Source organism: Ciconia boyciana, chromosome 9 (assembly GCF_034638445.1).
Source record: "Ciconia boyciana chromosome 9, ASM3463844v1, whole genome shotgun sequence".
NCBI classification, from domain to species: Eukaryota; Metazoa; Chordata; class Aves; order Ciconiiformes; family Ciconiidae; genus Ciconia; species Ciconia boyciana.
This window is the reverse complement of record NC_132942.1, coordinates 24,966,341-24,990,421: the sequence shown is the minus strand read 5'-3', so window position 1 is coordinate 24,990,421 and position 24,081 is coordinate 24,966,341. Positions and strand designations below refer to the sequence as shown.

The window sequence follows — 24,081 nt, the reverse complement described above, 5'->3', positions numbered from 1 at the left end:
GCTGTTGGAACAGGCCAGGCGGGCAGCGTGCCGGCTGCCACGGCGTGCCGTGGTGTGCCATGGTGTGCCACGGTGTGCCGTGTGTGCCATGGTGTGCCGCCGCCCCCGAGCAGCATGCGAGCTGGTGCGGGATGTGCAGCCATGGGAAAACAAATGAGAGGGGAGAAGGGTTTAAACCCAGGGGTTCATTTCCGATGCCGCCCCCAGGTGGGACTGGGGTGACCCCCGACCCCCCCCAGCTGGGGAAGGCGAGGGGCTGTGGGGGAGCAACGCCGCTGCCCCTGCCTGCCTGTGCCCCCCCCCCGCTGTGTGGACACCCCGCCCTAGTGTGCGCTGCCCTTGCACACACGCCTCCCATTGCACACATCACCCCTCCCACCTTACACATCTGTCATACAACCCCTGCCATACACACCTGTTGCACACTCCCCCTACACACCCGTTACACGCCTCCTCTTACACACCTGCACCCACCCGTTACCTGCCCCTTATACACCCCCTTACACACCCCTGCCCATTACACACCCATTACCTGCCCAGAACACCCCCAGTTACACACCCGCTGCACACCTGTTGCACACGTGCCTGTTGCACACTTATCACACACACCTCCCCCTGCTACACACCCATTACACACACCCGTATGCGCCCAAAGCCCATTGCATGCCTGTAACGCACGCCCCTGCCCATTAAACCCCTGTAATGCGCCATTACACCCTTGTAACCCCCCCCATTACACTCCCCTGCCCGTTACACCCCTGTAACACTCCTGTTGCACCCCTTGCCCGTTACCCACCTAGGACACCCCCACTGCACCCCCGTTCCACACCCATCAGATGCCCACTTACCCCGCTACACCCCCGGTGCTCCCCCACCCCCCCGATATCCCTGTTAGACGCCAAACACATCCCAGTACTCCCCGTGCCTGTTGCACGCCCTTTGCACACTCGTTACCCTCCGCACCCCGTTGCACCCCGTTACCCTCCGCACCCCCGTTGCAGCCCCGGCACACACCCGTCGCGCCCCCGCTGCACCCCGTTGCACGCCCGCTGCACCCCGTTACACCCCGTTGCACCCCGGTCGCACCCCCGCAGCCCCCCGGCTGCCCCGCGCCGCTCCCCCCGGGCCGGGGCCGGGGCCCCCGGTGCCCGCCCCGGCCCGGCCCCGCCCCGCCCCGCGCAGCCCCGCCCCCCGCCGGGCGGGCGCAGCCAATGGGGGCGGGCGGGGCCGCCGGGCCCGGGCGGGCACGGCGCTGCAATGATCCCTACAGCGCCGCCGCCGCCGCCGCGCCGCCCGCCCGCCCCGCCGCCCCCGGCCCGGCCCCGGCCCCCGGCCGACCGGCGCTAGGGCCGGAGCAGCCCCGCGGGAAGATGAACTACCTGGTGAGCGGCCACCGCGGGCGGGCGCCGACCGGGGAGGGAGGCGGGGGCGGAGAACCTCCCCGCGGCGCCCGGGGACGCGCGCGGGGACGCGGGACACGCGCGGCCCCCCCCAGGCAGGACGCGGGGCCGCGGGGTGACGGTCGGGGGGGGGGGGTCTCCCGGCCTTCGCCCCGCCGTGGAGGAGGAGGAGGAGGAGGAGGATGAGGAAGGCCGCAGCCCGGCCCCCCGAGCGCGGACAGGGCCCCCCCCCCACCCCACCCCCGCCCTGGGGCGGCCGAGCCCCCTGGCGTGACCTTGGCCCAGCCCCGCCGTGCCGCGGGCGCCGAGGCCTTGCCCCGCAACCCTCCTGGCCTGGCGGGCGACGGCGCTCCGGGGCCGCCGGGGAGACCCCACCGGGGCCGCCGGCCTCCCCGGGCCGCGGTCTCCCTGCCGGGCGGGGCGGGCGCCGGCAGCAGGCAGGGAAACCCGGCAGCAGGCAGCAGCAGGCAGCAGCAGGCAGCCACCGCCTCCCTGCCCGGCCGCTGCGGGGAGGCGGGAGAGCCTGCGGGTCCGGTCCCGCCATCCCGGGCGGCGGCGGGAGCCCACGGCCGGCTGCGGCCTGTCCCGCCGCCGCCACGGCACCGGTAAGTCCCGGCGGAGGCCCGAGAGCTCCGGCAGGTGCCTCCGTGCCGTGGCCCGGGCGAGACGTCGTGGCACAGCCCGTGTCCGCCGTGGGGATGGCCGGCACCGCGGGCCGGAAGGGGCCTGGGCCCAGCGGCGGCTGGCGTGGGGATGGCTACGGTGACGGCTGACTCACCGCCCTGGCACTTCCTCCCCGGCGGCGGCGGGAAGGGGAGGGAAAGGCAGAGGAGGTCCCCCCGAAAGCGGGGAGGCGGAAGGGCCCGGCCCCTTCCTAGCACCACCTCCGGGAAGGATGGGTGGAACTCCAGCGGGGAAGGAAAAGGCGGCTGGAGCGGGGAGATCCAGCCGGCGGGACCCGCTCAGCAAAGCCCCCGGCCCGCGGGGCTCCGTCCCGGTGCTGGGCACCGTCGTCTGCCGGGATGACTCCCCACGGGCCGGCGGGGCCCGGCTCACCGCACCGGCGCGGGGCTCTCTTGCAGAACGTGCTGGCCAAGGCGCTGTACGACAACGTGGCCGAGTCCCCGGACGAGCTCTCCTTCCGCAAGGGCGACATCATGACGGTGCTGGAACGCAACACCCAGGGGCTGGACGGCTGGTGGCTCTGCTCGCTCCACGGCCGTCAGGGCATCGTCCCTGGGAACCGCCTCAAGATCCTGGTGGGGATGTACGACAAGAAGCAGCAGCAGCAAGCGCCTGGCCCGGCGCAGGGGCAGGCGCCGCCGCAGCCGCCGGTGCCCCAGCCGGCTCTGCCTTACCACCACCAAGGGGGTTACACCCCGCTGTCGCCCGCCTCGCAGTACACACCCATGCACCCTGCTTATGCCCCCCAAGGGGACAACGTCTACCTGATGCCGGTCCCCAGCAAGGGGCAGCCAGGTCTCTACCCGGGCTCGGCGCCCACCGGACAGTTTCCGCCTGCCCCGGCTAAGCAGCCACCCGCCTACCCGAAGCAGACACCTCCCCATGCCTTCCCCAGCCCCAGCCAGGAGATCTACCAGGTGCCAACCTCCCTGGGCCAAGCAGTGGAGGCGTACCCCGGGGGCTCTGCCAGCCCCCCCCAGGACGTCTACCAGGTTCCTCCCTCGGCCAGTCAGTCTCAAGACATCTACCAGGTGCCCCCATCGTTGGACATGAGAAGCTGGGAAGGGCACAAGCCCCAGGGAAAGGTAGGATGGGGGTCCTGGGGGGGTGGCGGCACAGTTGCGGGGTGCTCTGTGGTCCATGGTGCCAGGGCTCTGGGGCTCAGGCTTATCTGCCCGCCACTGTCTCTTGGAGCGGGAAGTCCCTGTGCCCATCGCGGGGGGTGTGTGGGCATCCTTCCCTGCGCCACTGGCAGGAGCAGGCACACCGGGGGTGTCCCGGCAGTGGTTGAGGTGCCCCAGTTGGTGTGGGCTACCCAGCTCAGGGCTGGCGCAGCGTTTGGTGCTCGGGTCCTCTTGGTCTCTCGCGTGGGCTCTGCTGGTGTCACAAAGGGCATGGCAGCCGTGCCTGGGGTGGGCACGGGGTGCTGGTAACCCAGGAGCTGCTTAGAGATGCCCCTTGGCTAGACCCTGCAACTATGGAGGTAGCTGTGGTACCTGGCGCAGTGCTGAGGTGTTTCCTCCCTCCTGGGAGTGCGGGCAGGGGCAGGCAGCCAGTGCCAGTGTGTCCCAGCCGTGCCAGGGAGTCTGCCAGTGCTTGCCAGTGAGGCAAGGGTGAGCCACCAATCTGTCCCCAGCATGGGGATCCCAGTGTGGTGGCCCTGTCTAGGGCAGCCTAATGGTTACATCCCAGACACTAGGCTCCTCCTGGCTCTGCCACTTCCCTGGCACGTCATCCTAGTGAAGCACCTCGCTGCTGCTTTCAGCATCGTGTTTTCCGGGAAGGCTACCCTGACTCACGCCCCTGGGAAGCAGCCACTGAGGGGGGGGCGGGGGTGCCAAATCACAGCCAGGGCACGGGGAGCATCCTAAAAGGGGGGACCAGCCCAGCACCTCTGCCGGTTGCTCAGCCCTTCTTGCCCCCTGGGCAGGGTGCCACAACGCTCTGGGTTTGGTTATTTGCCGCTCTTGTGTCCCCACGGTGTGGCAAGGTGGGCACTAAGCCGCAGGCAGGGATCTGCCAACGCCCGCAGGGTGCTGGCAGATCCCTGCCCTCGGCTCGGTGCCTGAATCGGCTGGTCCCTTCTGCACGCTGCGGCCGAGCAGGCTGGGCTTTGTCTCTCACCGAGGCTCGCTGCTATAAATAACCGGTGATATCATTCCCCGTCCGCGGCGTTGCCGTGAGGAGCGTGCACGCCCGGCCGGGGAGCGCCCTCCCGTGGGCACCGGTTTGCCCGGTGCCGGATGGTCTGGTACGGGATCCGGCACCCATCCACTCTCCAGCCCCATCGCTGGGTTTTGGGGGGGCTGATGTGGGGTGGGGGGCAGGCTGGGGATGCTCGGTGATGCCCACCTCATCCCTTTCCCTCGTGCCAGGTGCTGGTGCCCACCCGTGTGGGGCAAGTGTACATCTACGACTCCCCCAAGGGCGAGCAGGATGCGTACGATTTCCCTCGCCACCTCCACTCTGCTGGCTCCCAGGAGATCTACGATGTGCCACCTGTCCGAGGGGGTGTCCCGAGCCAGTTCAGCCAGGAGGTGAGGCTGGTCAGGGGGCAGGGAGGGGTCGCTGGCTCTATCCCCTGATGTGGGAGATGCTCTGGCACAGCCTGGGATCCCAGCCTGGGCAAATTACACCCAAAGTTGGGCATGTTACGGGCCTCGGGGCTTCTTCTGGTGCCTTCATCCTTCCCAGTCAGTCCCTGGGAGGAGGTGGGTGCTCTCACTGCTCCTGACACACCGTCCTGTGTCCCTGCCTCCAGGTCTATGACACCCCCCCCATGGCAGTGAAGGGTCCCAACGGGCAGGACCCAGGGCAGGAGATCTACGATGTGCCCCCCAGCGTGGAGAAGAACCTGCACCAAACTGTAAGCGCTGCTGGGAAGCTCCCAGCTTCTCCATATAAGAAAGACACATTTTACAGTGGGAACAATTGTTCACTGGGACAACCTCCCCATGCATGTGGTGGCATCCCTGGCACTGGAGGCTTTCAAGACGTGAGGGGACAGGGTGCTAGATGATCTCATCCAGGGGATGAGCTTGGACCAGATGATCTTTTGAGGTCCCTTCCAACCTGGACTGCTCTAGGATTCTGTGATTCCCACCCCAAAGGGGACACGGGAGACTGGGCGTGCTGTGACAGGGCTGTGCCAGCCTCCCCAGGAACAGGGGTGCCCATGGGGTGCACAGCTGTCCTGGTGCACACCCAGCACCATCTTGTGCACCCGGGGCTGGCATTTATGCTCACTGCAGCACGGCGCAGCCTGCCTGTGCATGCAGGTGTGATCCGGGCTGGCTCTCCCGGTGATGCTGACGGTGCCTGCTGTTGCCCTTGCAGGTGTACGACATCCCCCCCTCGGTAAGTAAGGATGTGCCGGATGGCCCGGCGCGGGAGGAGACCTACGATGTGCCCCCCTCCTTTGCCAAGCAGAAAGCCTTCGACCCCTCCCGCCACCCCCTCGCCCTGGCCCAGCAGGAGCCCTACTTGCCGGAGGATGTCTACGACGTGCCACCGACAGCTGGGAAAGGTGCCCCTGAGCCGCCACTCTCCCATGAGATCTACGACGTGCCCCCCAGCCTCAAGAAGCTGGGTGGGTCGGTCTTCCCCTCCCAGGAGGTGTACGACGTGCCCCGGGACCTGCACACCCTGGGCAAGGGCTCCGTGGACACAGAGGGCGAGTACATCTATGACGTCCCACCGCAAGTGGACCGCGAGGCCAAGGGCGCTGACGCCAAACGCCTCTCGGCCTCCAGCACGGGCAGCACCCGCAGCAACATCTCCACATCCTCGCTGGATGTGGTGCCCGTGAAGGAGCCGGCCAAGGGAGCCGGTAAGGAGTTCTCCCTGGACTTGGATGCTGCCATGGAGACACTGGCCAAGCTCCAGCACGGTGTCGGCGGTGCTGTCTCCTACCTCATGTCCTTCATCGGTGCCAACTGGCGCAGCCCCGAGCACATGGAGGCCAATGCCGCCAGCATCCGCGGGGCAGCCGAGGGTGTCCGGACGGCCCTCCGGGACCTGCTGGAGTTTGCCCGGGGGGCAGTGGGCAATGCCGCCCAGGCCTCCGACCGCTCCCTCTATGCCAAGCTCAGCAAACAGCTGCAGAAGATGGAGGAGGTCTACCAGGCCCTGGCACGGCATGGCCAAGCGCTGGACGCTTGCCACTGGGCCCCGAGCGCCCTGGCCGGTGGCAAGCTGGGCACGGATGACTTGGAGCACTTTGTCATGCACTCACGCGGCGTCCCCGATGACACCAAGCAGTTGGCCTCCTTCCTGCATGGCAACGCCTCCCTCCTCTTCAAACGGACAAAGCCGGCGGCGGAGAGTGGCGGCCACGGGCCCCCTCACCCCTCCGACAAGGCCAGCAGCATCCAGTCACGGCCCCTGCCCTCCCCGCCCAAGCTACTGGCCCAGGAGTCACCCGATGGGCCCTATGAGAACAGCGAGAGCGGCTGGATGGAGGATTATGACTACGTCCATCTCCAGGTGGGCGCGGGCCGGGGGGCTGCTCCCCATGGGTGGGTTTTGTGCTGGTGGCTCTCTGGCACAAGGGCATCAGGCAGCTCTGACTGCGGTGGTGCTTCTGCCACCCTCATCTTGCTTTTACCCTCCGGCTTGAGGACTGTGGGGACCAGGGATGTCCCAGGGCAGGCAGGGGCTCGCTCCCGAAAAGGCCGGGGTTGCTGACCCCATGTCATGCCCCTTCCTTCCCTGCAGGGCAAGGAGGAGTTTGAGAAGACCCAGAAGGAGCTGCTGGAGAAAGGCAACATCATCCGGCAGAGCAAGGACCAGCTGGAGCACCAGCAGGTAACAAAGCTGGGGTGGGCAAGTGCCACTGGGCATAGCTCTTGGAGTGGGCAGGGGGCTTTGGGTCCTGCTCTCCTTGTACCCCCCCACTGCCAGTCTGGACCACGGCCCCCTCTCGTGTGGCTGTCCCCATGGTGGGTTCTGGCTTGCCTCCCAATGCCAATGCTGTGCCAGCAGAGAGGGGCATCGGCACCTTGCTCCTGGAGGGGAGCCTGGCCTGACTGTCCTGGGGCTGACGCTGTCCCTTGCTGTTTTCCCTGGGGCATAGCTGTCACCCAGGGCTAGTGGCCATGGCCACCCGTGCTGGTGGCTCCAGGGAGGGGAGCGAGTGATGGCTCGATGGCTGTCCTGCCTCACACCCGTCCCTCCCACAGCTGAAGCAGTTCGAGCGCCTGGAGCAGGAGGTGACGCGCCCCATCGACAATGACCTGTCCAACTGGAGCCCCCCCCAGCACTACGGCCTGGCACGGGGTGGTGGGGTCCTGTGTCCTGCCGACCGCCAGCTCCTCCTCTTCTACCTGGAGCAGTGCGAGGCCAACCTCACCACGCTCACCAATGCCGTCGACGCCTTCTTCACCGCCGTCAGCACCAACCAACCCCCCAAGATCTTTGTGGCCCACAGCAAGTTCGTCATCCTCAGTGCCCACAAGCTCGTCTTCATCGGGGACACACTGTCCCGGCAGGCCAAGGCCCAGGATGTCCAGCACAAGGTGATGCACTACAGCAACCTCCTCTGCGAGATGCTCAAAGAGATCGTGGTGACCACCAAGGCAGCCGCCCTCCACTACCCTTCTCCCGCCGCCTCTAAGGACATGGTGGAGCGTGTCAAGGACCTTGCCAACAGCACGCAGCAGTTCAGGATGGTGCTGGGCCAGCTGGCGGCCATGTGATGGCCCCAGGCTGCTGTCCCCTTCCCATGGCCCCCACCCTGTCCCCAGACATGCATCCCCCTCCATGAGAGCCCTCTCTGCCTGGTGTAAGCGGACATGTACATAGAGACTCCCACGCTCACCAGGGGCCTAGGGTGGTGGAGGGGTGAGGGGGTAGAGAGCTGAGGGGCTGCAGCCATCATCCCCCTTCCTCTTCTTCCTCCTTCTGGCCAGAGGCCAGGATTGGTTTCGGAGCTGTGCCAGTGATGAAGCAAAGTGGGGAGGTGGATTCGTGCTTGCTCCCTCCCCACTGTCCTCTCTCCGTACAAAACTGGCATGTGTTCCTGGCCGGGAGGCAGGATCCCTGTTGAATTAAGACAGGGATGTGCCTGGCAATTTGGGGTGATGCTGTGGCTGCTCCCCTCCTAGGGGGGCTCCTGAGCAGTCTCCAGTGGATTTTAATGGTGTGGAAGCTGCTCCTCACAGTGGGACAGCCTGTATTGGGGAGCAGTGTGGGAGGGATGGGATGTGCTGTCCCCCTGTGTGCTGGGGGCTGTGGATAAGGGTCCGCAGGGGGGTAAGGGGTGATGGGGGGCTGGGGGCAGGAAGGGTCTGAACTGTACCAGCTGTAACTGAAACGTGAACCAAAAATGGTGCCTTTTGAACACAGGGGAAGCTTCCGCTGGTTCCCGGAGCTATGGAGTCACAGCCCCCCGAAACTCAGCCCCCTGCCTCCCAGCAGCATAAAGATTTGCCTAGAAACCCCCCCAGCTCCTGGGTGTCTGTGTGTGCCTACTCTGGGGAGCAACTCCATGGGAAGGGAGCTGGGGTGTCCTCTCCCCACAAAAGACATCACAGTGCAGGGAGGGTGTGGGTGCAGAGGGACCTATTGGGGGTCCCTGACCCACAGTTGTGGGGATGGGCATGTTTGGGGCAACAGAGAGGGTGGCAGCACAGGGCAGCTGGGCCACCCCAGCCCTGACGCCGGGGGGCTGCCGTCCCCCCACTGCCTAGGTGCCACGGGTCCCCTCAGAGCACCTTGCCGGGGTTCATGAGGTTGTGGGGGTCCAGCGCGGCCTTGATGCGGCGCAGGGTGTCCAACCCCTCCTGGCCCAGCTCCTCCAGCAGCAGCGCCCGCTTGCCCAGCCCCACGCCGTGCTCCCCGGTGCAGGTGCCCCCTGCAGCCAGTGCCCGCCTGTGGGACGGGGGGGTCAGGAGATGGCACGGGGCCATCTGTCCCCGTCCCCCCCGGGGGGTCCTCGTCCCCACCTGCCCAGGCGCTCGGTGAAGGCATGGACACGCTGGGCCTCAGCCGGGTCCTGGGGGTCGAAGACGAGGAGGCAGTGGAAGTTGCCATCGCCCACGTGTCCCACCATGGGGCTTGCAGGGCTGCGGGTCAAGCAGGGAGGACGGCGGCCCCCCAACCGACCCCCCTGCCCCAGGGGCAGCGGCCCCGCTGACTGGTGAGGCCGGAGTCCTGCAGGTCCCGCTTGGTCTCCACCACCACGTCGGGCAGGCGGGAGATGGGCACGCAGACGTCCATGGAGTCGCCCTGGGCCGGGCAGGGCAGAGCCGTGGCGCCTGCAGCTCCATGGGGCACTGCCGCCATCATCCCCGTGCCCATGCCTGTTCCTCACCTGTCAGCCGGGCTGCAGGGCCAGGATGGCATATGGCGTGTGGCCCAGAGCTGCAGCAGCCCCAGGCACCCAGCCCTCGCCTGGGACCCCCAGTCCCCATCCTGGGTATCCATCCCACACCCCAGGACAACCCTGATCCCCCTGTCTCCTGTCCCTGGGCACCTTTCCCTTGCTCTGGTCCCCTCAGCAGAGCCCCAGCCCAAACACATTGCTCACCCTGGTGACCCACCCCATGGTTCCCCAGTCCCCATCCTGGGCACCCATCCCTTGTCCCGGGGTGCTCATCATGGCCCCCAGCCCCAGGCACCTCATCCGCCTGTGGGCACTGTCCCTACCTGCCTGCCGCTGCTGCTCAGCCAGGCCGTGCTGGGAGCCATGGAGCTCCAGGAGGAGCGTGGCCACCGGTGGCAGCTCCAGCCTGCTGAAGCAGCCGCAGGCACCCGCCATCACCTCGTCCAGGAACTCTGGGTGGGAGGAGGTGGTGCTGAGCCCCGCCACCAGCCCCTGGCCCCACTGCTGGCCCCCAGCACCCTGCGTGAGGCCAGTGAGCCGGCAGCTGCGCAGCCCCTGCCCAGCTCAGCCCGGACCCCCGGTGCCCACCTGGCCTGGTGCCCGGGGCCTGCGGTGTGGAGCAGGCGCCCGTCGGGCAGCACCACACGCAAGTTGAGCACGTTGGGCCGCATGGTGCCATAGCGCACTGCGTTGGTGCCCGAGGCGCCTGTGGCCGCCATGCTCCACAGCAAGGCGTCCACACCGGGGTCTGCAGGCAGGGGACAGGCAGGGGACAGGGACAAGGATGGGGACGGGGACAGGATGGGCAGCTGGCATGGGGATGGGGCCCTGATGCACCCCTGAGGCCATGGCACCCCATGGGGACCCAAACACTCCCAGGTACCATGGCACAAGAGGAACCCTGGCATGCCTGCAACCACGGCACCCCAAGTCCCCTTGACACCCCTGATACACCCCTGGGACCATGGCACCCCAAGCACCTTTGGGACCACTGCACCCAGGGAGGACTTCCAGTACCTCCGGGATCACGGCACCCCATGGGGACCTCAGCACCCCTGGGACCCCAGCCCCATGGGCTCCCCACCATCCCCTGGGACCACAGCACACCCAGACCCATGTGGACCCCAGCAGCACTGGGGCCATGACACCCCCAGTCTCACAGGCATCCCTGCTACGCCCCTGGGACCATGGCACACTTGGCTGTATGGGCACTTGCAGCACCCCCAGTGCTCCCAGCACCCCCAGCTCCCAGGTGTCCCCAGCACCACCGCTTCTGCCACCCCCAGCCCCAGGGTCCCCCCAGCTTCTCCCCAGTGCCCCAGCGCCCACGGTACCGACGGGGAACCAGAGCCCCGTGCCACGCAGGTGGCTGTTGAGGGCCTTGCGGGTGACGCCAGGCTCCACCACCACCGAGAAGTCCTCGAGGCTCAGCTCCACGATGGCGTCCATGCGGCTCAGGTCGAAGCAGACACCACCCTGGCACAGGGGCACCGGAGGGGCTGGTCACGGCCAGGCACCAAGAGCCCCCACGCAGGGGCCGTGCAGGGAGTGCCGGGGGTGCCGGGGGGGCCTGTACCTGCACGGCGTTGACGCCGCCCTCGAGGCCGGTGCCGGTGCCGAAGGGCACCATGGGCACGCGACAGCGGTAGCAGAGCGCAGCCAGCTCCTGCACCTGCCCCACCGCCTGGGGCCACACCACGGCGTCCGGGGGGGCGCAGCTGGGGGACAGGGCGGCACCGCCGCCCCACGGACCTCCCCTCCCCGAGACCCTTCCCTCCCCAGCCTCTTCCCCTATCCCATGACCCTTCCCCTCTGCAGGCCCTTTTCCTGCCCAGACCCTTCCCTTCTCCATGCCCCTTCCTCTCCCATGCCCCCTCCCTTCACCATGGCCCCTCCCCTCCGCAGACCCTTTCCTTGCCCACACCCTTCCCCTCGCCATGGCCCTTCCCATCCCCAGGACCCTTCCCATCCCCAGGACCCTTTCCCTCCCCATGGCCCTTCCCCTCCCCACATCCTTCCTCTCCCCAGACCCTTCCTCTCCCATGCCCCTTCCCTTCCCCATGACCCTCCCCTCCCCAGACCCTTCCTCTCCCCAGGACTCTTCCCCCCAGGGGTCGCAGCCCCAGGTACCCACTCGTGCATGGACTCATCATGGCCGTGCTGCTCACGCACCGCCATGGCCGTGGAGACGTTGTTACCCCCAACCACGGCCCTCAGGGCCTCCACGAAGTCGGGGGAAGTGGGCACTGCGGGGGAGGCAGGGCGGGGGCGCCGTCAGGGCGGGGGCGGGAGGGTTCGGTCTGGGGGCCATGGCTCTGGGACCCTCACCCGCAGCCAAGGGCATGGGGCCACACCGGGAGCCCTGGCCCTCAGTGCCCCCCCCCGTCCCTCCGTGCCCCACAGGAGCCCTGTGCCCCCATCCAGCCCCACCTTGGAGCAGCAGCTCCGGCGCGCCAGGCCCCCCCCCAGCCCCAGCACCCGCCGCAGAGCCATGCTGGGGACAGCCAGCACCCGGCCAGGGCCACCACCAGGACGCTGCTCTCCCCCCCCCCCCGCCCCCGCTGGCCCTTCCCATCCCCTCCCGCTGCCACCGGCACCGTCACGTTAAGGTGGCTCCGGCTGACAGGGCCGCGGGGCTGGAACAAGCGTCCCCTCCCAGCCGGGGGGGCCCTGTACCGCCAGCCCTCCTGACGGGGGTCCCCATGCTCGGCCAGGTGTCCCCACAGCTCAGCAGATGTCTCCACGCCTGACCATGGCCCCACATGTCCAGCCAGGTGTCCCCACACCCCCCCACGTGTCCTCACGCCAGGCCCTGTGCTCCCATGTCTGGCCAGGTGTCCCACTCCCCAGCCACATGTCCCCGTGGGAGCTCACAGACTCCCACACCTGGCCTCGTGTCCCCACACCTGGTGTATGGCTGGGTGTCCCCGAGCCTGCTCAGGTGTCCCTGCACCTGGACGTGTGCCCCTGCCTGGCTCAAGTGTCCCCAGGGGAGGCCACATGTCCCCAGGCCTCCTGCCCTCCTTGGCCAGGGGTCCCTAAGCCCAGACAGGTGTCCCCGTGCATGGTCTCAGTCCCTGCGCTCGGCCATGTGTCCCCACACCTGGCCAGGGGTCCCTGACCCCATGGGAGGCCACACATCCCTGTGCCTCCAGCCTTCCTGGCCAGGTGTCTCTGTGCCCAGACGGGTGTCCGCATGCCCCCCCAAGCCTCATGTCCCCGTGACGAGGCAGGTGACCCCGTGCCTCCAGCCAGGCCAGCCAGCTGTGTCCCCATGCCTGGAGAAGTGTCCCCGCAACCACCGCGTGCCCGGCCATGTGTCCCCCAGCCGTCCGGCTGCCCCACGCCCCCCCTCCCGCCCATCCCGGTGCCAGGGAGGAGGCAGCGTGGTGGGGGGCAGCGCTTTATTGCCGGCCTCAGTTGGCCGCCAGGATGGAGTTGATCCAGTTGCGGAGCATGGTGACGCGAGCGTAGACGCCGGGCACGTTGGGGTCGCAGGTGCTGCTGCCCCAGGAGACGATGCCCACCAGGGTCCAGGCGCCGTCCTTCTGGCACACCAGCGGGCCCCCGGAGTCGCCCTGCGGGCAGCGGGTGAGCGCAGGGGCTGGGGGCCAGGGGGGAGCCGGGTGGTGGGGGGGGCCTGGGGGCACCTACCATACAGGAGGAGGCGCCGGCGGCGCCGGCGCACACCATCACGTTGGCGATGCGGTACCCCCAGTACTGCTTGCACTGCGCGTTGGTGAGCAGGGGCAGGGCCACCTGCTGCAGCACCGCTGGCGTCTCCGAGGCTGCGGGCAAGCGGGGCAGTGTCAGCGCCAGGGACGGGGACAGGAAGGGGAATGGGGACAGAGCTTGGGACGGGGATGGGGATTGGGATGTGGACAGGTATGAGGAGGGGGACAAGGCCGGGGATTGGGATGGGAGTGGAGATGAGGACAGGAATGGGCCAGGGTTGTGGACTGGGGATGTGGATGAGGAAAGGGATGGGGATGAGGATGGGGATGAGGAGGGAGACAGGGATAAGGATGGGGACAGGGATGAGCATGGGGATGAGAACAGGGATGGGGATGGGATGGCATGGGATAGTGATGGGGGATTGGGATGGGGATGAGGATGAGGACAGGGATGGGGATGAGGAAGGGGACAGGGATGAAGACAGGGATGGGAATGAGGATGAGGACGAGAATGAGGACGAGGATGAGGATGAGGACAAGGACGGGGTTGGGGACGGGGACGGGCACAAGGAAGGTGCAGTACCATTGGGGTCCGTGAGCCCCCAGCCGGTGGTGACGCAGGTCATGCTCCCCGGGAAGTCATCGGTGGCCTGGGGCAGGCAGACAGGGGACACGCGGGCCGACAGCCGCGCCGGGGTGGCCAGTTTGAGCAGCGTGATGTCGTTGCGGATGGTCAGCATGTTGAACTTGGGGTTCTTGAAGACCTGGAGCAGGCAGCACCGCTCCCAGCGCCCGCACCTCCAGCCAGGGCGCTGGGCACCAGGAGCTCCACAAGGAATGACAGCGACCCCAGGGACTGATGAGGACCCCGGGGAATGGCCCCGTGGGTCCCAGGCTGACAGGGTCCCTGGGGTGCAGATCCCAACCCCTGGGGCACAGGGTCGCAGAGTCGCAGCAGGGACTCATGGGGACCCAGGGAGCAGACTCCAAGTCCTGGGCTGATGGGGACCCAGGGAGCAAACCCCAACCCCGGGGACGGATGGGTGGCAGGGACACCCTAGGGACCAAGGACGCCAACAGGGACGAGGGACACCAACAGGGACCTAGGGGGACCCCGGGGGAAGCAAACCCCAACTCCCCAGCTGAGGCGTACCCACGGAGCAGGCGACAACCCCAGGTACTGATGGGTGCCAGGGACCAGGGAGCAGGGGCCAGGCCCCAATGCTCAGGGCAACGGGGCCACCAATGGGCCCATGTCCCACCCACGGTTGCTGCTGGCCGGGGACCTTGGGGCTGCTCGGGACCTCACAGGGCAGACCCCAGCCCAGGGGCACTGGGGAGCAGGGACACCCCAGGTCACATCACCCACAGGGACTAATAGGGAAACTGGGGACATAACCCCCATCCCTTGGGGGTCCTGGGGATGGGGTCCCGACTCCCAGGATGAGGGGGAACAGAGACTCCCTGGGGGACCCAAGCCCAGGGATGTGGGGCACCATGGACACCCCAGGGGACCTGCCTCTCAGGATAAGGGGACCAGGGACCTCCTGGGGCCCCAACCCCCAGGACAAGGGGGACCCGGACCAACAGGGCTCCCTGTGGTGGCCATGGGACCCCACAGGCACACGGACCCCGCACTGGCAGTACCTTCTCGATGGCCAGCTTCTGCTCATCAGCGGAGGGCAAGTCCTGGTCGTATGCACCCACCACCACAGTGTCAGTGGTCCTGGGCACAGGCAGGCGCTGAGCACCGGGCACTGGCACGGGGATAGAGTGTTCCTTGGACACCCCGTGCCCGTGCCCAGACCCGGGCCAGACGGCAGTAGAGCCGGTGCCTACCTGACACCGCAGTGGGCAGCGGTGACCACCCAGTTCTCGCTGATCAGCGACCCGCCACAGAAGTGGAAGCCGTTGTGGCGCTGGCAGGGAGAGCGGCCGTCAGCACCCGGCACTGCTGGCACCGCCGCCGGGGTGCTCTGTGCCTGGCCCCAGCACCCACCCTGGCACCCAGCACAGCACCCACCCTGGCCCAACCGTGGGCACTCACCTGGAGGGAGACCTGCCATGGCCAGGACCCCGGCACCGCCGGCTCCCCATTGACAATGCGGTTGTAGCCACGGATGACAGGCGTGATGGCGGGCACGCCACAGCCTGTGGGGCACAGGCAGCCGTGGGATGGGGGTTCTGGCTGCCCCGGCCCCATGCCCCCGCATCGCTGCCGCCCCCCCAAGTGCTGAGCCCACCCCGCCGAGCCCCGCAGCCCCACGCACTTGCCAGGGAGAGGGTGGCACGGGCAGAGCCCGCCAGCGCCAGGCAGCTCAGCAGCCACAGCAGAGCCATTGCCTTCGTGGGGACAGACCCTGCCTGGGGCTCGGCACCTCTTATACCTGCCCCTGGGCATGGCCCTGCCACTGGACTTGCCGCTGCAGCCTTGGCAGATAGCATGGCACCCAGCACAGCACCTGGACAGGGCCTGGGAGCATGGCACCTGGAGCTGGTGGCCTTGGCCAGGTCTGTGGGACAGCACTGGTGGTGTCTGAGTGCTGGCTTTAATGTGCTCCTTGGCCTGGTGCATGGGGCGGGCTATCACCAGGTCACGGGGTGGCTGAGGCTGAAAAGGACCTTGAAGCTCACCTGGTCCTGGTCCAGCACCCAGTGACCATGTCCAGGTGGCTTCTGAGTATCTCCATGGATGGAGACTCCACAGCCACCAGGAGCAACCTGTGCCAGTGCTCAGTCACCCCACAGTGAAAACGTGTCTCCTGATAATCAGAGGAACCCTGCTGCCTGTCAGGTTGTCCCCTCACCTCTGCTCCTGGCACTGGGCACCAGTGGAAAGAGCCTAGCTCTGTCCCATTGCACCCTCCCCCCATTTCCATCAGAGGTGCTCCTGTCTCTTCCATATCTCACTGGACTCTCTCCAGTATGTCCCTGTCCCTATTGTACCGGGCAGCCCAGCACTGGACCCTAGCGCTGAGCAGCGGGGGTAGGGTCCCTCCCTTCACCTGCCAGCAATGCTCTGCCTTCTGTGGCCACAGCTGCAATGAGGGGCCAAGGCTGATGCCTGGGCAACCTGGTGCCCACCAGCACCTGGGGTTTGGTCTGCAGAGCTCTTCCCAGCTGGTCCCCAGGCTGGGGCACGGAGTCCCTACCTCTTTCCTGCGGCCAGGCTCCCGGGGCACCCAGGGGTTGGGCGATGGCCATGGTGCCAGGGCTGGCATTGTGCCGGCAGAGCTGAGCTGAGTGCCATGCTATCTGCCAAGGCTGCAGCGGCAAGTCCAGTGGCAGGGCCATGCCCAGGGGCAGGTATAAGAGGTGCCGAGCCCCAGGCAGGGTCTGTCCCCACGAAGGCAATGGCTCTGCTGTGGCTGCTGAGCTGCCTGGCGCTGGCGGGCTCTGCCCGTGCCACCCTCTCCCTGGCAAGTGCGTGGGGCTGCGGGGCTCGGCGGGGTGGGCTCAGCACTTGGGGGGGCGGCAGCGATGCGGGGGCATGGGGCCGGGGCAGCCAGAACCCCCATCCCACGGCTGCCTGTGCCCCACAGGCTGTGGCGTGCCCGCCATCACGCCTGTCATCCGTGGCTACAACCGCATTGTCAATGGGGAGCCGGCGGTGCCGGGGTCCTGGCCATGGCAGGTCTCCCTCCAGGTGAGTGCCCACGGTTGGGCCAGGGTGGGTGCTGTGCTGGGTGCCAGGGTGGGTGCTGGGGCCAGGCACAGAGCACCCCGGCGGCGGTGCCAGCAGTGCCGGGTGCTGACGGCCGCTCTCCCTGCCAGCGCCACAACGGCTTCCACTTCTGTGGCGGGTCGCTGATCAGCGAGAACTGGGTGGTCACCGCTGCCCACTGCGGTGTCAGGTAGGCACCGGCTCTACTGCCGTCTGGCCCGGGTCTGGGCACGGGCACGGGGTGTCCAAGGAACACTCTATCCCCGTGCCAGTGCCCGGTGCTCAGCGCCTGCCTGTGCCCAGGACCACTGACACTGTGGTGGTGGGTGCATACGACCAGGACTTGCCCTCCGCTGATGAGCAGAAGCTGGCCATCGAGAAGGTACTGCCAGTGCGGGGTCCGTGTGCCTGTGGGGTCCCATGGCCACCACAGGGAGCCCTGTTGGTCCGGGTCCCCCTTGTCCTGGGGGTTGGGGCCCCAGGAGGTCCCTGGTCCCCTTATCCTGAGAGGCAGGTCCCCTGGGGTGTCCATGGTGCCCCACATCCCTGGGCTTGGGTCCCCCAGGGAGTCTCTGTTCCCCCTCATCCTGGGAGTCGGGACCCCATCCCCAGGACCCCCAAGGGATGGGGTTATGTCCCCAGTTTCCCTATTAGTCCCTGTGGGTGATGTGACCTGGGGTGTCCCTGCTCCCCAGTGCCCCTGGGCTGGGGTCTGCCCTGTGAGGTCCCGAGCAGCCCCAAGGTCCCCGGCCAGCAGCAACCGTGGGTGGGACATGGGCCCATTGGTGGCCCCGTTGCCCTGAGCATTGGGGCCTGGCCCCTGCTCCCTGGTCCCTGGCACCCATCAGTACCTGGGGTTGTCGCCTGCTCCGTGGGTACGCCTCAGCTGGGGAGTTGGGGTTTGCTTCCCCGGGGTCCCCTAGGTCCCTGTTGGTGTCCCTCGTCCCTGTTGGCGTCCTTGGTCCCTAGGGTGTCCCTGCCACCCATCCGTCCCCGGGGTTGGGGTTTGCTCCCTGGGTCCCCATCAGCCCAGGACTTGGAGTCTGCTCCCTGGGTCCCCATGAGTCCCTGCTGCGACTCTGCGACCCTGTGCCCCAGGGGTTGGGATCTGCACCCCAGGGACCCTGTCAGCCTGGGACCCACGGGGCCATTCCCCGGGGTCCTCATCAGTCCCTGGGGTCGCTGTCATTCCTTGTGGAGCTCCTGGTGCCCAGCGCCCTGGCTGGAGGTGCGGGCGCTGGGAGCGGTGCTGCCTGCTCCAGGTCTTCAAGAACCCCAAGTTCAACATGCTGACCATCCGCAACGACATCACGCTGCTCAAACTGGCCACCCCGGCGCGGCTGTCGGCCCGCGTGTCCCCTGTCTGCCTGCCCCAGGCCACCGATGACTTCCCGGGGAGCATGACCTGCGTCACCACCGGCTGGGGGCTCACGGACCCCAATGGTACTGCACCTTCCTTGTGCCCGTCCCCGTCCCCAACCCCGTCCTTGTCCTCATCCTCATCCTCGTCCTCATTCTCGTCCTCATCCTCATTCCCATCCCTGTCTTCATCCCTGTCCCCTTCCTCATCCCCATCCCTGTCCTCATCCTCATCCCCATCCCAATCCCCCATCACTATCCCATGCCATCCCATCCCCATCCCTGTTCTCATCCCCATGCTCATCCCTGTCCCCATCCTTATCCCTGTCTCCCTCCTCATCCCCATCCTCATCCCCATCCCTTTCCTCATCCACATCCCCAGTCCACAACCCTGGCCCATTCCTGTCCTCATCTCCACTCCCATCCCCATCCCCGGCCTTGTCCCCCTCCTCATACCTGTCCACATCCCAATCCCCATCCCCGTCCCAAGCTCTGTCCCCATTCCCCTTCCTGTCCCCGTCCCTGGCGCTGACACTGCCCCGCTTGCCCGCAGCCTCGGAGACGCCAGCGGTGCTGCAGCAGGTGGCCCTGCCCCTGCTCACCAACGCGCAGTGCAAGCAGTACTGGGGGTACCGCATCGCCAACGTGATGGTGTGCGCCGGCGCCGCCGGCGCCTCCTCCTGTATGGTAGGTGCCCCCAGGCCCCCCCCACCACCCCGCTCCCCCCCGGCCCCCAGCCCCTGCGCTCACCCGCTGCCCGCAGGGCGACTCCGGGGCCCGCTGGTGTGCCAGAAGGACGGCGCCTGGACCCTGGTGGGCATCGTCTCCTGGGGCAGCAGCACCTGCGACCCCAACGTGCCCGGCGTCTACGCTCGCGTCACCATGCTCCGCAACTGGATCAACTCCATCCTGGCGGCCAACTGAGGCCGGCAATAAAGCGCTGCCCCCCACCACGCTGCCTCCTCCCTGGCACCGGGATGGGCGGGAGGGGGGGCGTGGGGCAGCCGGACGGCTGGGGGACACATGGCCGGGCACGCGGTGGTTGCGGGGACACTTCTCCAGGCATGGGGACACAGCTGGCTGGCCTGGCTGGAGGCACGGGGTCACCTGCCTCGTCACGGGGACATGAGGCTTGGGGGGGCATGCGGACACCCGTCTGGGCACAGAGACACCTGGCCAGGAAGGCTGGAGGCACAGGGATGTGTGGCCTCCCATGGGGTCAGGGACCCCTGGCCAGGTGTGGGGACACATGGCCGAGCGCAGGGACTGAGACCATGCACGGGGACACCTGTCTGGGCTTAGGGACCCCTGGCCAAGGAGGGCAGGAGGCCTGGGGACATGTGGCCTCCCCTGGGGACACTTGAGCCAGGCAGGGGCACACGTCCAGGTGCAGGGACACCTGAGCAGGCTCGGGGACACCCAGCCATACACCAGGTGTGGGGACACGAGGCCAGGTGTGGGAGTCTGTGAGCTCCCACGGGGACATGTGGCTGGGGAGTGGGACACCTGGCCAGACATGGGAGCACAGGGCCTGGCGTGAGGACACGTGGGGGGGTGTGGGGACACCTGGCTGGACATGTGGGGCCATGGTCAGGCGTGGAGACATCTGCTGAGCTGTGGGGACACCTGGCCGAGCATGGGGACCCCCGTCAGGAGGGCTGGCGGTACAGGGCCCCCCCGGCTGGGAGGGGACGCTTGTTCCAGCCCCGCGGCCCTGTCAGCCGGAGCCACCTTAACGTGACGGTGCCGGTGGCAGCGGGAGGGGATGGGAAGGGCCAGCGGGGGCGGGGGGGGGGGGGGGGAGCAGCGTCCTGGTGGTGGCCCTGGCCGGGTGCTGGCTGTCCCCAGCATGGCTCTGCGGCGGGTGCTGGGGCTGGGGGGGGGCCTGGGGCGCCGGAGCTGCTGCTCCAAGGTGGGGCTGGATGGGGGCACAGGGCTCCTGTGGGGCACGGAGGGACGGGGGGGGGCACTGGGGGCCAGGGCTCCCGGTGTGGCCCCATGCCCTTGGCTGCGGGTGAGGGTCCCAGAGCCATGGCCCCCAGACCGAACCCTCCCGCCCCCGCCCTGACGGTGCCCTCGCCCTGCCTCCCCCCCCGCAGTGCCCACTTCCCCCCGACTTCGTGGAGGCCCTGAGGGCCGTGGTTGGGGGTAACAACGTCTCCACGGCCATGGCGGTGCGTGAGCAGCACGGCCATGATGAGTCCATGCACGAGTGGGTACCTGGGGCTGCGACCCCTGGGGGGAAGAGTCCTGGGGAGAGGAAGGGGCTGGGGAGGGGAGGGTCATGGGGAAGGGAAGGGGCATGGGAGAGGAAGGGTCTGGGGAGAGGAAGGATGTGGGGAGGGGAAGGGCCATGGGGAGGGAAAGGGTCCTGGGGAGGGAAAGGGTCCTGGGGATGGGAAGGGTCCTGGGGATGGGAAGGGCCATGGCGAGGGGAAGGGTGTGGGCAAGGAAAGGGTCTGCGGAGGGAGGGGCCATGGTGAAGGGAGGGGCATGGGAGAGGAAGGGGCATGGAGAAGGGAAGGGTCTGGGCAGGAAAAGGGCCTGCAGAGGGGAAGGGTCATGGGATAGGGGAAGAGGCTGGGGAGGGGAAGGGTCTCGGGGAGGGGGAGGTCCGTGGGGCAGCGGTGCCGCCCTGTCCCCCAGCTGCGCCCCCCCGGACGCCGTGGTGTGGCCCCAGGCGGTGGGGCAGGTGCAGGAGCTGGCTGCGCTCTGCTACCGCTGTCGCGTGCCCATGGTGCCCTTCGGCACCGGCACCGGCCTCGAGGGCGGCGTCAACGCCGTGCAGGTACAGGCCCCCCCGGCACCCCCGGCACTCCCTGCACGGCCCCTGCGTGGGGGCTCTTGGTGCCTGGCCGTGACCAGCCCCTCCGGTGCCCCTGTGCCAGGGTGGTGTCTGCTTCGACCTGAGCCGCATGGACGCCATCGTGGAGCTGAGCCTCGAGGACTTCTCGGTGGTGGTGGAGCCTGGCGTCACCCGCAAGGCCCTCAACAGCCACCTGCGTGGCACGGGGCTCTGGTTCCCCGTCGGTACCGTGGGCGCTGGGGCACTGGGGAGAAGCTGGGGGGACCCTGGGGCTGGGGGTGGCAGAAGCGGTGGTGCTGGGGACACCTGGGAGCTGGGGGTGCTGGGAGCACTGGGGGTGCTGCAAGTGCCCATACAGCCAAGTGTGCCGTGGTCCCAGGGGCGTAGCAGGGGTGCTCATGGGGCTGGGGGTGCTGTGGTCCCAATAGTGCTGGGGTCCCCTGGGGGATGGGGGTGTCATGGTCCCAGTGCTGCTGCGGATGCCCATGGGTTTGCCCAGGGGTTGCTGGGGAGCCTATGGGGCTGCGGTGCCGGGGTCCCAGGAGTGCCGCGGTCCCAGAGGTGCTGGGTGTGGGTGTGTGTGTGTGTGTGTGTGTGTGTCACCTTGGGTGTGCCATGGTCCCAGCAGTGTGAGAGGGGTCCCCATGGGGCTGGGGTTGCCATGGTCCCAGGGGTGCTGGGGTCCTCATGGGACTGGGAATGCTGTCGTCCCAGAAGTGCTGGGGGTGCCCATGTGTCCACTGTGGTCCCAAGGGTGCTGGCGTTCCCCACTGAGGTGCCGTGGTCCTAGGAGTGTCCATGGGGGAGTGGTTACCATGGTCCCAGGGGTACTGGGGTCGCCATAGTCCCCAGGTGTACTGGGGCTGCCGCAGGGCCTGGATCCCGGGGTGCCTGCCAGGCATGGCATGAGGTCCCATGGGGACATCCCCTGGCCCTGTCCCCACGCCAGCTGCCCATCCTGTCCCCATCCCCTGCCCGCAGACCCCGGTGCGGACGCCTCACTGTGTGGCATGGCGGCCACAGGTGCCTCGGGCACCAACGCAGTGCGCTATGGCACCATGCGGCCCAACGTGCTCAACTTGCGTGTGGTGCTGCCCGACGGGCGCCTGCTCCACACCGCAGGCCCCGGGCGCCAGGCCAGGTGGGCACCGGGGGTCCGGGATGGGCTGGGGCCATGCGGGCACCAGCTCACTGGCCCCACGCAGGAAGCGGGCAGCCGGCTACGACCTGACCTCGCTCTTCGTGGGCTCTGAGGGCACCCTGGGCTTCCTGACCCAGGCCACGCTGCGCCTGCACCCCCTGCCCGAAGCCACCGCTGCCACCACCGCCGCCTTCCCCAGCGTGCGGGCAGCCGTGGCCTGCACCGTCCAGGTGCTGCAGGCCGCTGTGCCCGTGGCCCGCATGGGTGAGTGCTGGGGGCCGGCAGTGGGGCCAGGGGGCCAGGGGCTGGTGGCGGGGCTCAGCACCGCCTCCTCCCACCCAGAGTTCCTGGACGAGGTGATGGCGGGTGCCTGCAGCCGCTTCAGTGGGCTGGAGCTGCCAGCGGCGGCCACGCTCCTCCTGGAGCTCCACGGCTCCCCGCATGGCCTGGCTGAGCAGCAGCGGCAGGCGGGTAGGGATGGTGCCAGCACGGGGACGGGCTGACTGGGGTTGGGGACAGTGTGCCTGGGCCTTGGGACCATGGTGGGCACCCAGGGGTGAGAGACAGGTGCCCAGGGACAGGCGACGGGGGACCAGAGGTGTCCTGGGGTGAAGGACAGGTGCCCAAGAACAGGATCTGGAGTACCTGGAGGGTCACCAGGGTGAGGGATGGGTGCCCAGAGCTGGGCGGTCAGGGTCTTACCAGGACAAGGGATGGCTGCCTATGGAAACGGGGGCCAGGGGTGTCCCGGGGTGAGGGATGGTGTTGGAGGGCCATGATGTGGCTCTGGGGTATGGGATGGGTGCCCAGGGACAGGGGACGGGGGGACCTGTGGTGTCTTTGGATGAGGGCTGGGTGCTCAGGGCCATTGACTGGGGGAACCTCGGGGTCACCAGGGCGAGGGACAGGTGCCCAGAGCTGGGGACCAGAGGGCTGAGGGTCTGGGGGTCTTGGGGATGGGTGCGCAGGACAAGGGAAAGGGGGACCAGGGATGGGGGCCCAGGATGGGGACTGGGGAACCGGGAGGGAGTGGGGGGTGTCACCAGGGTGGGGGATGGGTGCGTGGGCTTGAGTGTCTTCTGAGGGGCCCAGGGCAAGGGACAGGTGCCCAGGGACAGGAGGACCAGGGTTGTCCTGGGGTGTGGGATGGATACCCAGGATGGGGACTGGGGGTCCCAGGGCGAGGGCCGGGTGCCTGGGGCTGCTGCGGGTCCCGGCTCGGCCCCGTCCCAGGGCTCCTGGCCGCCGGCAGAGGAGATCGTGCGGCTGAACGGTGGCTCCGGCCTGGCCTGGGCGGAGGAGCCGGAGCAGCGTGGGCAGCTCTGGGCCATGCGCCACAGCGCCTGGTATGCTGCCCTGGCCCTGCGGCCCGGCTGCCAGGTGAGGGACAGGCATGGGCACGGGGATGATGGCGGCAGTGCCCCATGGAGCTGCAGGCGCCACGGCTCTGCCCTGCCCGGCCCAGGGCTACTCCACGGACGTCTGCGTGCCCATCTCCCGCCTGCCCGACGTGGTGGTGGAGACCAAGCGGGACCTGCAGGACTCCGGCCTCACCGGTCAGCGGGGCCGCTGCCCCTGGGGCAGGGGGGTCGGTTGGGGGGCCGCCGTCCTCCCCGCTTGACCCGCAGCCCTGCAGGCCCCATGGTGGGACACGTGGGCGATGGCAACTTCCACTGCCTCCTCGTCTTCGACCCCCAGGACCCGGCTGAGGCCCAGCGTGTCCATGCCTTCACCGAGCGCCTGGGCAGGTGGGGACGAGGACCCCCCGGGGGGGACGGGGACAGATGGCCCCGTGCCATCCCCTGACCCCCCCGTCCCACAGGCGGGCACTGGCTGCAGGGGGCACCTGCACCGGGGAGCACGGCGTGGGGCTGGGCAAGCGGGCGCTGCTGCTGGAGGAGCTGGGCCAGGAGGGGTTGGACACCCTGCGCCGCATCAAGGCCGCGCTGGACCCCCACAACCTCATGAACCCCGGCAAGGTGCTCTGAGGGGACCCGTGGCACCTAGGCAGTGGGGGGACGGCAGCCCC

General features: G+C 68.4%; 4 protein-coding genes across 8 annotated transcripts; 3 read left to right on the top strand and 1 right to left on the bottom strand.

Annotated features, from left to right (window-relative positions):
- Positions 1–1,227: 1,227 nt before the first annotated feature.
- Positions 1,228–8,529, top strand: BCAR1 (BCAR1 scaffold protein, Cas family member). Of its 3 annotated transcripts, none has more exons than XM_072872645.1 (7): positions 1,228–1,382; positions 2,483–3,169; positions 4,460–4,621; positions 4,846–4,950; positions 5,421–6,569; positions 6,801–6,890; positions 7,265–8,529. In XM_072872645.1, exons 1-7 carry the CDS (start codon positions 1,371–1,373, stop codon positions 7,778–7,780), a joined length of 2,721 nt encoding a protein of 906 aa, XP_072728746.1. In that variant the 5' UTR covers positions 1,228–1,370; the 3' UTR covers positions 7,781–8,529. The 3 variants fall into 3 exon arrangements, with proteins under 3 accessions (XP_072728746.1, XP_072728744.1, XP_072728745.1); XM_072872643.1 differs by lacking the exon at positions 1,228–1,382 and adding an exon at positions 1,568–2,005; XM_072872644.1 differs by lacking the exon at positions 1,228–1,382 and having other exon boundaries at positions 2,326–3,169.
- Positions 8,530–12,824: 4,295 nt separating this feature from the next.
- LOC140656637 (chymotrypsinogen B-like) lies at positions 12,825–15,422 on the bottom strand. 2 transcript variants are annotated; one of them, XM_072872588.1, is made up of 7 exons: positions 15,353–15,422; positions 15,130–15,233; positions 14,922–15,001; positions 14,730–14,808; positions 13,666–13,846; positions 13,063–13,196; positions 12,825–12,986 (listed from the first exon to the last, which is right to left on the bottom strand). In XM_072872588.1, the coding sequence occupies exons 1-7, from the start codon at positions 15,420–15,422 to the stop codon at positions 12,825–12,827; spliced, it is 810 nt and encodes a 269-aa protein (XP_072728689.1). The 2 variants fall into 2 exon arrangements, with proteins under 2 accessions (XP_072728689.1, XP_072728691.1); XM_072872590.1 differs by having other exon boundaries at positions 14,721–14,808; positions 15,374–15,422.
- Positions 15,423–16,435: 1,013 nt separating this feature from the next.
- LOC140656647 (chymotrypsinogen 2-like) lies at positions 16,436–19,029 on the top strand. 2 transcript variants are annotated; one of them, XM_072872614.1, is made up of 7 exons: positions 16,436–16,484; positions 16,625–16,728; positions 16,857–16,936; positions 17,050–17,137; positions 18,009–18,189; positions 18,659–18,796; positions 18,869–19,029. In XM_072872614.1, exons 1-7 carry the CDS (start codon positions 16,436–16,438, stop codon positions 19,027–19,029), a joined length of 801 nt encoding a protein of 266 aa, XP_072728715.1. The 2 variants fall into 2 exon arrangements, with proteins under 2 accessions (XP_072728715.1, XP_072728714.1); XM_072872613.1 differs by having other exon boundaries at positions 16,436–16,505; positions 17,050–17,128.
- Positions 19,030–20,258: 1,229 nt separating this feature from the next.
- On the top strand, positions 20,259–24,080 carry LDHD (lactate dehydrogenase D). Its single transcript, XM_072873821.1, has 10 exons — positions 20,259–20,317; positions 20,752–20,893; positions 20,994–21,135; positions 21,893–22,052; positions 22,117–22,316; positions 22,395–22,523; positions 23,305–23,432; positions 23,518–23,608; positions 23,689–23,800; positions 23,875–24,080. The coding sequence occupies exons 1-10, from the start codon at positions 20,274–20,276 to the stop codon at positions 24,038–24,040; spliced, it is 1,314 nt and encodes a 437-aa protein (XP_072729922.1). The 5' UTR covers positions 20,259–20,273; the 3' UTR covers positions 24,041–24,080.
- Position 24,081: the final 1 nt, after the last annotated feature.